We start from the raw sequence: 14,303 nt of genomic DNA on the forward strand, positions 1-14,303 counted from the left end.
GTGCCTAAAACACGTCACTGCTGACATTTTAACAGCCCAGGTAATCCCTTTACTCTCGAGTCTTCAAGAGTTGGATTTATCTGCCAACAAAAAGATGGGCGGCTCTTCTGAAAACCTACTCAGCCGGCTCCGATTTTTACCAGCCCTGAAGTCCTTACTCATCAACAACTGTGCTTTGCAAAGTGAGACGTTTACTGCCCTCGGTAAGAGAATTCCCCAGATCCCTACAAGCATGTACAGTAACACATGAGAACACATATTCCATACATCGGAATTTCATGCCAAGGCTCGGCCATAGGCAAACTTGTGAAGTACTAATTTGTCTTCTCTTCAGGAAATATGCTTCCCTAAAAGTGGCCTTCTGAAGGCCGCATGAATGATTCTGGCATTTGCAAATCTAACATTTAAAATGTAGACCGTACGTGGGGCACCTGGGTGGCTCAGTGGTTAAGCATCCGACTTCGGCTCAGCTCATGATCTCATGGTCCGTGAGTTCAAGCCCCACATTGGGCTCTGTGCTGTCAGTTCTGAGCCTGGAGCCTGCTTTGGATTCTGTCTGCCGCTCTCTGTCCTCCCACCCCATTCATGCTCTGTCTCTCAAAAACAAACAAACAAACAAAAAAACCCAAATAAATGTTAAAAAAAAAAAATTTAAAATCTAGACTGTACGTAGCCAACTCTGGAGGTCCATATCCATGGTAACTTGTCATTTCACTGAGGTGACAATATAAACTGGATTGCTGGGAGTCTTATGGGAAAAGCGAGGCAGTTGCCAGTGTGTGAGCCTAGCTGACTGCCCAACATCTACTTCCCAGCATGATTTGTTGTCTTCTCTAGGAATCCAGGCCTGCTGGAAGGTCATGGATACAGCCCAGCCTAGATCAAGGGTCTGGAGAATCTGGAATTTCTGCCTTTTTGAGGGGCAAGACCATCACCTTCAAGCAGAGGGAGATATTCTGAGGCAGAGGCACTTTGTGTCATTTTACTGAAATTGCCACCCAACAAAACACATTGCACACACATTGCTCTGTGCTGACAGAGCAGAGCCTGCTTGGAATTCTCTCTCCCTCTCTCTCTGCCCCTCCCTGGCTCGCACTCTTTCATGCATGCTCTCAAAAATAAATAAAAATAAACTTGAAAAAAAAAGTAAATTGGATCTTACTACTACCCAGTTTAAACAGACTCAATGGCTGCCTGCATCACCTCTGGTAAAATCCACATTCCTTCATGGGGTCTAAAAGGCGCAGGTGATCTCGGCCACTCTCCCCCTTGCTCCCTGAACCAGCTTCTTTCGGTTCCTTCCTGTCACTGGGCTCGCCTTTGTCTTCAGGCCTTTCTGTTTTCTGGATGGAATGCCCCCACACCCTATTCTTTCTTGGGGAGCCCTGACTTCAGGTCTCAGCATGAATGCTCCCTGTTAATACAGCATCTCTGATCTAAATTAGGAGCCCCGTATCTTTTTTTAGCTTTTATCAGAATTTGCAGTTATGTATTTATTTGTTTTTCTCAATGTGCATATTTCCCCCAGTTTATAACCTCCTTGAAGGCAGAGATGACACTTCTTCTTCATTGTATATACCCTAACCACATTTTAGGTATTTCTGACATGAGCTAAGCAAGTAAAACAAAGTAACTTCTCAAAGGGGTCTGTAATCCCCCAAATGGTTAGGTAAACACACGCACGCACATACATGATGCATGCCATTGCTCAGACTAATGTTCAGTTAGGAAAGTGCCACAAAAAATAAATTTAGGGACAACGTGATGTCCCCAACGTGATTTTTTTTTAAATTTTTTTAATGTTTATTTTTTGAGAGAGAGCACATGTGTGCAGGAATGGGGCAGAGAGGGAGGGAGATAGAGGATCCAAAGCAGTTTCTGAGCTGACACCAGAGAGCCTGACGTGGGCTATTCAAACCCACAAACCTTGAGATCGTGACCTGAGCCCGACCTCAGATGCTTAACCAACTGTGCCACCCAGGTGCCCCCATGATGTTTTATAAATATACTTTCTATTTGGAAAAAGTTGGATATTTTTTAAAGAAAATTTTGTTTTTAATTTTGTGTCTTCTGCCATCAGAGGATAATAACTCCTTTCAATTATTGCTGCATAATGAATCATAATCAAGCAGATATTACACTGAATCATATCAGTTTGCGTTAAGAAGTAAACACATATTTCTCCACCTTAATTTTAGAAGAAAAAGCTCCATTTCTCATTGATAGGTCCCTGTACCATGTAGGTGATAGGGATTTTCTTTTTAGATATTATAAAAGGATATATATTTGCCTCTTGGACACCTGTTATTCTTTAGAAAGAAGATTGGAATTAAAGCATAATTAACTATATCTTGGCAATAAGTTGTTTGGGTTAATTGCAATATTAGGGGCAACTGAGAATTGAGCAGAACTTCTTTTAATCTTCTTTAAAAATCTCTCCAAAATACACTAGTTCCCTTCCTTGTCTCTGTCACTGCAGGTAGGTAGACACAACATATTCTGGTGTTTCGGAGACTTGGCCCCCTGTCTGAACCTTAGCAGTAACTGTACAAGGGAATACGTAAAACCAGGACACGTACTGGAAATCCTGACCAGCTGTCCAAATCCTTTGCCTCTTTCTCCCTCCTGGATGTCAGCTGAAGGAGAAAAATCCCAGTCAATAGTGAATTCCATTTTGCTGAGTTTTACTTTTCCAAAGTTTCCAGCATTTCTCTCAAATAAAAATAGACAACCGAAGCTGTGGACATGAATTTTGGGAAAAAGACAACAGTCTCCACAACTGTCTTAACTTTAGTTCTATTAATATGTTGCCCCAGGTTGCTCAGTTTCAAAGAGGGAAGCCTAAATGCTTGCTCTTCTTATTATTCTCAATTTTAGCTGAAGCCTCTGCTCACCTCCCTGCTCTGGAAGTTTTTGACCTTTCTTGGAATAAATGTATTGGTGGCAACCTGAAGCTGCTTCTGGAAACACTGAAGTTCTCAGAGTCCCTTCAAGTGCTGAGACTGAGCAGCTGTTCCCTGGTGACAGAGGACGTGGCTGTCCTGGGTTCGTATCTACTGGTCCCAAAGCAGTGCTGGCACAGGGAGCCCAGTGCGCCTGTCCTGCAAGAGGAAGGAAAGGAGGGAGGGCAGCCAGACCTGTGGCTGAGCCCCCTGCAAAGCTTCCCTTCTCTCTGACACCTGCTTAGAAGAGATCTGGTGAAAATGAATAAGGGCAATTCAAAGGCCAGGAAGAGAGTGGCGGGCTTTTCACAAAGGAGATGGGCATAGATGTGGTAATGGGTCATTCCAGCTTCTGCTCCTTGCTTTCCCCATAGCAGGAGAGTTGTGGCGTTCTCTCGCCAGCTTGGTGTTACGCAAATTTCAGTTACCTATGGTCTGCCTTCACAAAGTTTGCCCTGTCCACGTTGTACCTGCACTGTTACTTAATTTTTTCTTCATATTAACTCTTTAACTTAAATGCTTTTATTTAAACAAGAAACAGGGGTGCCTGGGTGGTTCAGTAGGTTAAGATCAGACTCTTGATCTCAGTTCAGGTCATTATATCATGGTTTGTGGGATTGTGCCCCTTGTTGAGTTCTGCACTTACAGCGTGGAGCCTGCTTTCGATTCTCTCTCCCTCTCTCTGCCTCTCCGTGCCTCAAAAACAAAACAAAAACAGGAAACTGATCATCACTATAGCTGAAATACAGGCATCACTTCTCATATATAGACATTGTTAGACTGTTGCCATATGAAAGCTTTGAATAGAGGTTCATTCTTGGTTAGAAAAAGGGGAAGAGAGAGCTTTAGAGGCATATTAGCATCAATCTGACGCTTTCTCCATGTCAATTTAGAAAGATGGAATGAGAATTGAATAAGGAATAGCTTGTACACTGTGGGATTCAGAGTCTATAATACCATTCTCACATATCCCCTAAAATCGCCTCTATAAGTCCACTTCCCATTGGAAAACAATGAATTGGAGACTACACCTGTGTCTTTCATCTACTCTTGTCCCCACACCTCTATCGCTGTGTAACCACCAGCTGCCAGATCTCTGAAGCAATGAGCACCCCTCCAAACACATTTTAGTTAATAACAAGTATTAATGTGTGTGGTTAGCCATTGCCACTTTTCTATTGCTTTGATTATTTTAACAAACATCCTTTAAGAATTTCTTAATCACTTGTACCTTATTTTTTTCCTTTATAAATAACAGCACTTTCCCAGAGTAAACTACGTAAGTATTTCCACAACCTATGATCCGATTACCCAGATTTTAAAAATATATAATAAATATAAAATTGTGAAATAATCATAATTAGGATACTCACATGATTGGCAAATTCAAACAGTACAGGAAAGTGAAAACAATGTCTGGGATTTGCTTTAAACTATAATAATACGATCATCTCAAAAACCATAGATTCATCTCAGTATATAGAGAAAAAGAACTTGACAAGACTCAACATCTATGCATGATAAAAACCCTCAACAAAGTGGGACTGGAGGGAACACACCTCAACATAATAAAAGCCATATATGCCAAACCTACAGCTAACATCATATTTTCCCCTCAATGGGGAAAAACTGAGAGCTTTCCCCTAAGGTCAGGCACAAGGCAAGGATGTTCACTCTTGCCACTCTTATTCCACATAGTACTGGAAGCCCTAGCCACAGCAGTCAGACAAAAAAAGAACCAAGAGGCATCCAAATTGGTAAGGAAGAAGTAAAACTTTCACTATTTGCAGATGACATAATGATATATCTAGAAAACCCTAAAGTTCCACCAAAAACTATTAGAACTGATAAATGAATTTGGTAAAGTTGCAGGATTCAAAGTCAATATACAGAATTCTGTTCCATTTCTATACACTAATAATGAAGCAGCAGAAAGATAAATTTAAGAAAATAATCGCATTTACAATTGCACCAAAAATAATAAAATAATAAAATACCTAGGAAAAAACGAAGGAGGTAAAAGACCTATATTCTGAGAACTATGGAACACTGATAGAAGAAATTGGAGATGACACAAACAAATGGAAAGATATTCCACAGTCATGGGCTGGGAGAACAAATATTATTAAAATGTCCATAGCTACCCAAAGCGATCTACAGATTTAATACAATCCCTATCAAAATACCAACAGCATTTTTTACAGAACTAGAACAAATAATCCTAAAATGTGTATGGAAACCCAAAAGACCTTGAATAGTCAAAGCAATCTAGAAAAAGAACAAAATTGGAGGTATCTCAATCCTAGATTTCAAGATATACTACAAAGTTGTAGTAATGTCAACAGTATGGTACTGGCACAAACATAGACACATAGATCAATAGAACAGAACAAGACCCAAGAAATAAATCTATGCTTATGTGATCAAGTAATCTATGGCAAAGGAGGCAAGAATATACAATATTGGGCAGAGACAGTTTCTTCAATACATGGTATTGGGATAACTGGACACCTACATGCAAAAGAATGAAACTGAGCCACTTTCTTACACCATACACAAAAACTCAAAATGGATTAGAGACCTAAATGTGAGACCTAAAACCATAAAACTCTTGGAAGAAAACACAGGCAGTGATCTGGACATTGGCCTTAGCAACATTGGCCTAGATATAACTCCTCAGGCAAGAAAAACAAAAGCAAAATTAAACTATTGGGACTACACCAAAAAAAAAAAAAAAAAAAAAAAAAAAAGCTTTTGCACAATGAAGGAAACCACCAAAAGCATGAAAAGGCAACTTACTGAATGGGAGAAGATATTTGCAAATGATATATTCAATAAGGCATTAATATCCACAATGTATAAAGAATTTGTACAATTCAACACCAAAAATCCGAAATAATCCAATTAAAAAATGGGCAGAAGAACTGAAGAGAGGTTTTCCCAAAGAAGACATACAGATGGCCAACAGACACATGAAAAGATGCTCACTATCATTGGTCAATGGGGGGATGCAAATCAAAACCACAACGAGGGAGCGCCTGGCTGGCTCAGTCAGCGGAGCATGGTGACACTTGATCTCAGGGTTGTATGTTTGAGCCCCACATTGGGTGTAGACGTTACTTTAAAAAAATCTTAAAACACAACACAATGAAGAGTCACCTAACACCTGTCAGATGGTTAAAATCAAAAAGTCAACAAGCGTTGGAGAGGATATGGAGAAAAAGGAACCCTCATGCACCGTTCATGGCAATGTAAATTGGTGCAGCTACTGTGGAAAAGTGTATGGAGGTTCCTCAAAAAATTAAAAATAGAAATATCATGATCCAGTAATCCTACTACTGGGTACTTACCCAAAGAAAACACAAACACTAATTTGAAAAGATATATGCACCCCTGTGTTTATTGCAGCATTATTTACAATAGCCAAGATATGGAAGCAACTCAAGTGTCCACAAATAGATGAATGGCTAAAGAAGAGTGATATGTATGTATACGTATAATATTTCTGAGCCATAAAAAAAGAATGAGATCTTGTTTTAAAAGATACACACAAACCTACACTTCCCTCTTTTTTTCTTAATTAAGTAAGCTCTACACCTAACATGGGGCTTGAACCCATGACCCAAAGGTTGAGTCACATGCGGTACAGACTAAGCCAGCCAGGTGCCCCAAGAATGAGATCTTGCTATTTGTGACAACATAGTTGGACCTAGAGGGTGTAATGCTAAGTGAAATAAGTAAAGAAAGACAAATACTATAGGATTGCACTTACGTGTGGAATCTAAAATGCAAAACAAAAAAAACTCTTTTATTTAGTTATTTTATTTTATTTTATTTTATTTTTTTTACGTTTTATTTATTTTACGTTTTATTTATTTTTGAGACAGGGAGAGACAGAGCATGAACAGGGGAGGGTCAGAGAGAGGGAGACACAGAATCTGAAACAGGCTCCAGGCTCTGAGCTGTCAGCACAGAGCCTGACGCGGGGCTCAAACTCACGGACCGCGAGATCATGACCTGAGCCGAAGTCGGCCGCTTAACTGACTGAGCCACCCAGGCGACCCAAAAAACTCTTTTTTAAAAAAATGTTTATTTTTGACAGAGAAACAGAGCATGAGTGGGGGAGGGGCAGAGAGAGGGAGACACAGAATCCGAAGTAGGCTCCAGGCTCTGAGCTGTCAGCACAGAGCCTGATGCGGGGCTCGAACTCACACACCGTGAGACCATGAACTGAGCTGAAGTTGGACTTTCAACCAACTGAGCCACCCAGGCGCCCCACAAAAAAAATGGACTCTTAAATACAGAGGACAAACTTGTAGTTACCAGAGAGGAGGTAGGTGGGGGATGGGTGAAAAAGGGAATTCAGAGGTACAAAATAAGTAAGTCCTGGAGATGAAAAGTACAGCACAGGGAATACAGTCAATAACATTCTAGGATAAATAAAAATAGAATATAGTCATATCTTGGAGATATTGTGGGTTCAGTTTCAGACTACCACAATAAAGAAAAGACTGCAAAAAAGTGAGTCCACTCAATTTTCTGGTTTCCCAGTACACTATACTATAGTCTATTAAGTGTGCAATATGTTATGTCTAAAAAAAAGAACATATTTGCCTTAGTTTAAAAACATTGCTGAAAAGTGCTAACCATCATCTGAGCTTTCAGCAAGTCATAATCACTGATCACATAACAAATAAGGAAAAAGTTTGACATATTCTGAGAATTACCAAAATGTGACATAGAGACACAAAGTGAGTAAATGCTGTTGGAAAAAATGGTGCTTGGTGCAGAGTTGTCACAAACTGCCAATTTGTTATTTAAAATAAAAAAAGCACTGTCTGCAAAGCACAGTAAAGTGAAGTGGAATAAAACGACATATGCCTCTACTGAAAGAAAGAAAGAAAAAGAAAGAAAGAAAGAAAGAAAGAAAGAAAGAAAGAAAGAAAGAAAGAAAGAAAGAAAGAAAGAAAAAAGAAGATGGGAAGTGGGTGAAACAAGACTGATGTAATGAAGCCGAATGATGGGGACACAGGAGTTCATGCTCCTATGTTTTGTACCTTTGAAAATTTCCACAATAGAAAAATACTTCAATAGGAAAAGCATGCACATTGTCTTTAACACTTAGGTCTTGAGAATATGGTGAGTCATGTTGTAGAGCAAGGAAGAGATACACATGAACATGGACACCTAGGAATGGAGGGCAGCTGTTGAGTGCCTGGAATGCTAAGCTCCAAATAAATGCACAGTGGAACCAAACTGTGGGAAAGATTAAAGTGATGGGGATGAAGCATCCTGTTTGTTCTGGAAGCCAGGACACGCGAAGAATGACTGAAAGACCTGGGCACGTTTAGTCCTAAAGGGGGAGAAGTTGATGGGACCAGACTCTGGTCCAACACAGCAGGGCTGGTGTGAGGGAGGAGCTGAGGTGTCCAGCAGGCTGTGGGGGCAATCGGTGAAAGTCACTGGAAGGCAGAAAGGGACCCGGAGGAAGGGCTTTCTCCTGCTTGGAACTCTCTCTGTTGGGGCAACCTGAGGGGATGCTTCAGGCAGGAGCAGGCTGGTGTCCAGTAGAGGAGCCGTGAAAGAGAGAGTCCTCTCTGATCATTGATCTGGAGGCTGGATGAGGAGACCTTCAAAGCCCCTGCCCACTCGAGATTCTGTGCTACTCATCTGATCTCTGTAATCCATCCCTGCTTTCAGCTGGCAAGGGAAGCACACACTGTTTGCTTTGGGTAGCTCTCCTGTCTCCCCTTACAGGTGTTATCTCCTTTTCATTGCTTCATCACTATTATTTATTAAGTGCCATTTTAGGTAGTACTGTGATATGTGCTCTTCAAAGGGAAAATTGCTCTGTGTATTAGAGGTCCCTAAGGTGAATTAGAAACTACCCAGGTGTCTTTTGAGCTTGGAAAGTGCTCAGTTAAATATTTGCTGAATGAAGAATGACTGAATGAGCAGTGAACAATTAAACAGTATTAAACAGCAAGAAGACTATTTACAAATAAATGGTCCTCATTAAAGCCAATGAGCCATCGCTCCCATATTTAATTAGAGTCTGCAGGAAGAGCTGGGACTCTAGTTGAGCCAAGAGCAGGAACTTGACAAAAAAGATATTCTTTGGGTTGGGATTTGGAAAGAAAAAAGGAACAATTTTCAAGCTGTATTGGGATACACAGAGAATAGCTTTGGTAAGTTCAGATGCCCTGATTAAAGCTGGTAGCTAATAACAAATCATTAAGAATCGCCAATCTTGTCATTACCAACCTTGGAGCTACTGTGTTACTGGCAGTGGCAAACAGCCACAGTAGAAAGTATTCTTGTATTTTAGCACTTAGTGTGATCTCATTTTTCAGCATCACTAATACAGACGGGTCATCTTGCCAAGCTGCGGAAGCTTATCCTGAGCTATAATGACAGCATCTGTGACACAGGATGGGCTATCTTCTGCCAAAACATGTGGTTCCTCAAAGAGTTAACGGAGCTGGATATCAGCCTTCGGCCATCAACTTCCCGGGACTGCGGACAATGGTTTAGACATTTGTTATGTGCTGTCACCACACTTCCCAAGATCACGGAGATAGGGATGAAAAGGTGGATCCTCCCTGCTACACAGGAGGAAGAACTCGAACGTTTTCACCAAGATCACAGATGCGGCATTCACTTTGACCTTGGTGAATTTCAGGAAGCTGATTTCCCACGGCTTAACTAAGCTATAAACCATTATCTGGAGGAGGAAAAGAACATGAATGAATCCCAGTGTAATCAAAGGAGCATCAACTTCTGGGCTGTTTAGTGGGATTCATGTTACAAAAGCTTTGTAAATATGTATATGGTAATCTAATATGAGCATGTCTTTATTCTCAAATGACAAGGATGACATTTTCCCCTGGAGTTTCATTTATTTTGGAAATCTAATTCACTTACTATTTAGAAGGCCTGCCAAAGATGTTTAGATTCTGGTAACACATTTCCTTTTTTCTTGCCCTGGAATTTTCTCCCTCTTGTTTTCCTACATGATAAATGTTCTAAATATAAGGGTGTGTAAGTACATGTGTGAATGTGTGTATGAGTGTGAGTGTGAAATCTAATGTGAAAAGCACTAGCTATGTAATAGTTTTATGTTATCATTATTATTATATGTGTCTTAATGTAAACTACTTGCATTTTTATCAGGAAGTGTGCCCTTCCATGGCTTATTATTTTATGTCCTGGTGCTTTTTTATCTCAGATATAAACCGTGAATGCTAATAATGGTCACTGACATAAATCTTAGTAAAAAGGTGGTCAAAAAATCAAAACCCAGTATCAAAAACACATCTTGTTAAAATTTTTATTGTTGAATGAAACTAACATACTAGCTCTGGGCATTTTTTTGGCATGGTTTTTGCTACATAAAACCTATTTAATTAAAGTTTTTGTCTTGCTCTAAGTGATTTTTAAAATACTGGGTATCTTTTGCAGGAGCATGGAACTCACTGCATGGCAGAAGTGTGTGTTTGCTCACACATTTCTATTCTCATACACTCTAATCATGTTTTGCTTTCTTGTTGCTACACTAATAATTTGTGTTGCAATTATTGCTTGAAAGACATGTGGAATTTGAAATCAATATTACTCCAAAAGAAAGCCATCAGGATAAGAAGCTTTTGGGTGATGTAAATGGGGATGTTTTAGGTAATTGTGGTATTCATTCTCTGGGCATCCCCATGGATTCCATGGGCACTTGTGCTCCTGTGTTTATGTGAACACATGTAAAACCTATGAATTAGGCAAAAACTGGAAACACCAATATCCTTCAGTGGGTGAATACTTAAACAAACTATTGTACTAGGTGATACTACTCAGCAATAAATTGATACATCAACAATGCAGATGGACTTCCAGTTCCGCTGAATGAAAAAGCCAGTCCCCAAAGGTTATATAGTCTGTGATTCCAATTATAGGACATTCTTGAAATAACAAAATTACAGAGATGGAGAAAAGGCTAGGGATCAGAAGAGGGGTAGGTCATAGGTGTGACAAAGGAATAGCACAAAGGAGACTTGTGCCACACAAGTCCACATGACAAAACCGTGTTGAACTACACACTCACACAGAAGCACACATACTACAGAAGGAATCTGAATAAGCTCAGTTGATGGCACCAATATAAATTTTCTGGTTTCGTTATTAGAGTTATGTGAGATGTCAACACTGAGGGAGGGCGAAGGGGCATGGACCTCCCTGTCCATTTCTTCAGAACTTCCTATGAGTCTCTATTTCAGAATTAAAAGTTGTAGGGGTGCCTGGCTGGCTCAGTAGGAAGGGCATAGAACTCTTGATCTTGGGGTCATGAGTTCAAGCCCCATGTTGAGTGTAGATATTACTTAAATAAATAAACTTAAAAAAAAGTTGTAGAGAAGGTAGTACAATGAACCTCCATTTGCCTATCTCATGTGTCTATACTTACTGACTTATGGCCGATCTTGTTTCATTTGGATCCCCCACACTTACCTCTCCCTGATATTATGCCACAGTTCCCAGGCATCATATCATTTCATCCATAAATATTTCAATAAAGTGAGAATCTTTATTTTTACACATAACCATAATTCTATGAATAATTTTAGTGTGCTAGGTATCTGATTCCTAGATGTTTTGCCTTCGTAATCCATCGGGGTTCATTACCTCAATTCATTATAGAATTATTTCTTATTTTTCTTCACAGCTTTTCCTTTTGCATTTTTCCCCCCTTTCTTATCTTTTGGAGAAGTCTTTCCTTTCTTTTGCAATTTTAGTTCTTCAAATCTCCCCAATCCTTTCCGGACCATTATTCCGCGCCACCATGCCTGAATCTGAAAACAAGATAAACCCAAACAGCATCAGCTGGTATCACTCTGGACTGCGAATGGTGATCTCTTTGTTCTGGATATGTAGTTCTAAAGATGTGGAGAATGGAATGTCATTAGAACTCCACCTTATTTTCTCTCTCTCAATTGGCCAGTCATCTTGGCAAATGTAAAAAAATAAGAGAGGAAAGAAAAGAAAAATTCAGTGCTTTTATGTCCCGGGCACTGTTTTAGACATTTAGGAAACAGCAGTTAAAAGCGAATGTCACTGGGGCACCTGAGTGGCTCAGTTGGTTAAGCGTCTGACTTCAGCTCAGGTCATGATCTCACAGTTCATGGGTTGGAGCCCCGCATCAAGCTTCTCACTGGGTGGAGCCTGCCAGGAATTCTTTCTCTCCCTCTCTCTCTGCCTCTCCCCTGCTCATTCTCTCTCTCTCTCTCTCTCTCCCTCTGGCTTTCTCTCTCTCAATAAATAAATAAAAACTTAAAGAAAAAGCTAATGTCACTGATCTCACATTGCAGGAAGGAGAGGATACAGGATAGATGGTAATAAGTGCCATGGAGACAACAGAGCACAGTAAGGGGAAATCAGGAGGGCTTATACCTGTCTTCCCTCCGTTACTGGATTGCTGTGCTTCTACCTACAGCCAGCCCTCACTCGTTCTGAGATCCTGTGCCCTCCCACCTACTCAGAAAGATCCCACCTCTGAACCTTCCAGTGCCTCCCCACTTCTCTCAGAAAAAAATCTCAAGTCCTTACAGTGGCTTACAAGGCCCTATCCGATCTGCCCCCTCCCTCTCGACCTCACTGACTCTTACCTACTCCCCCACCTCGCTCACGGTGCTCCAGCTGTGCGGGGCTCCCCAGTGTCAGACCCTCCTGGCACCACCTCAGTTCACAGCCTTTGTGTGTACTGCTTCCTCTGCCTGGAACACTCTTTGCAATATTCAGATGGCTTGCCCTCCAGTTCTTCCAGTAGTTGCTCACTTGTCATGGCTGTAGACTGAACCGTGCCCCCTCACTCCCTGCTCTTATGTTAAATGTTCTAACCTCCGATGTGAATGTATTTGGAGATGGGCCCTTGGGAGGTAATTAAGCTTAGATGAGGTCATGAGGGTGGGGTCTTCACGATAAGATTAGTGCCCTTATAAGAGACACCAGAAAGCTCGTTCTGTCTCTCTGTCATGCGAGGACACAGCAAGAAGACAGCCATGTGCAAGGCAGAATGAGAGCTCTCAACAGAAGCGGACCATGCCGGCACCATAATCCTGGACTTCCAGCCTCTGAAACTGTGAGAAAATTTCTGTTGTTTAAGACACCCAGTCTATGGTATATTGTTATGGGAGCTTGAGCTGACTAAGCCAGTCATTTTTCCAATGGGCCTACCCTGACCTTCCTATTTAAATTGAACCTCCCTCAACACAACCAATCCCCCTCCCCTGCACACACACACACACAACTTCTGGCGATCTCAGTTCCCCTTAGCTTGAACTTTTTTCCCATGCCAGTTATCACTTTCTAACAGACTATATAATTTTATGTTTTATATTTCATCTTTTCATTTTCATCACACTAGACTTTAGGCAATAAGAGGACAGAAAAAAAATCTGTTTTGCTCACTGATGCAATTCCAGTGCCTAGAACAGCGCCTGGCACATAGCAAAAAGCAAAAAATAAGTATTTGCTGAATGAGTGAACAACTGAATGAATGAAGTGGGTGGGCTATGCTGTTTTATGTAAGGTGGATCACAGGCAGGTATGAGGAGATGTGAGCAGGGACTGAACTAAGTGAGAGCCTTGTCCATATCTGAACAGAGGGAGGAGCAGGGGAAAAACACCAAGGATCGTTTGTGATGTGAAAACGGGACAGATGAGATGGGAAGTGACAGCAGCAGCACATCCGTTCAGGTGGGGATTTTCCCAGGGAACAGTATCGCCCTCTAGAGGCATTCTAGACATTCACGGGGTTTTCTGTTCTCTCCAGGCTTAGCAGTCTTCCAGTTGTGTAACATGTACCCGGTGCACAGAGACTTTTCCAGGGTGTGCAGGCTTGGATGATCTGGAGGCGATTCATCTCCAGAGCTTCAGCTTGCACGTGCACCCCTTCCTACAATGTCTCTGCCTAGGAAAACAACTGCTGGTTTTCTCCATTCCCACTTCTGCCTTCACAACTGCCACCTGAATCTGACTAGGGTGTGTTGAGCTGGACTCCAGAAACCTCTGGGACACCACAAAAAAAGAGACAATTTAGAGCAGCAGTATTGAAATAAATAAAACAAATGAACAAACAACACCATAAAACAGACTCTGAAATACAGAGAACAGTGGGGGCATGAGTGGACTAGGGGACTGGTGGTGACTAACTGTGGTGAACACTGCATGATACACAGAATCGTCAAATCAATATGTGATGTGACCCAAAACTAATATAGAATTGTATGTCGATTACATTTCAATAATAAAAGACTAGCAGTATTGATGTTGGCTGTAGGGACTAGGTAACCAATCCTTTTGTAAAGCAAGTGTTTCCCA

General features: G+C 41.1%; 2 protein-coding genes across 6 annotated transcripts in view; one reads left to right on the forward strand and one right to left on the reverse strand.

Annotated features, from left to right (window-relative positions):
* LRRC31 (leucine rich repeat containing 31) overlaps positions 1-9,939 on the forward strand; it is a 26,825-nt gene extending 16,886 nt beyond the window's left edge. Inside the window, exons 7-9 of the mRNA XM_007077102.3 lie at positions 36-203; positions 2,878-3,045; positions 9,296-9,939. Of these exons, the coding sequence (XP_007077164.1) occupies positions 36-203; positions 2,878-3,045; positions 9,296-9,651 (692 nt within the window). The 3' untranslated portion in view covers positions 9,652-9,939. The remainder of the gene's footprint in view (positions 1-35; positions 204-2,877; positions 3,046-9,295) is intronic.
* LRRIQ4 (leucine rich repeats and IQ motif containing 4) overlaps positions 9,580-14,303 on the reverse strand; it is a 21,706-nt gene continuing 16,982 nt past the window's right edge. For 4 of the 5 annotated variants that reach the window (XM_042998562.1, XM_042998559.1, XM_042998561.1 and 1 more), the window contains one exon: positions 11,499-11,776. In XM_042998562.1, coding sequence (XP_042854496.1) covers positions 11,627-11,776 — 150 coding nt within the window. In that variant the 3' untranslated portion in view covers positions 11,499-11,626. Of the gene's footprint in view, positions 9,667-11,498; positions 11,777-14,303 lie in introns of those variants that run through there. The other variant, XM_042998560.1, reaches the window with a different exon arrangement.

This window comes from Panthera tigris, chromosome C2, assembly GCF_018350195.1.
Source record: "Panthera tigris isolate Pti1 chromosome C2, P.tigris_Pti1_mat1.1, whole genome shotgun sequence".
Taxonomy (NCBI): domain Eukaryota; kingdom Metazoa; phylum Chordata; class Mammalia; order Carnivora; family Felidae; genus Panthera; species Panthera tigris.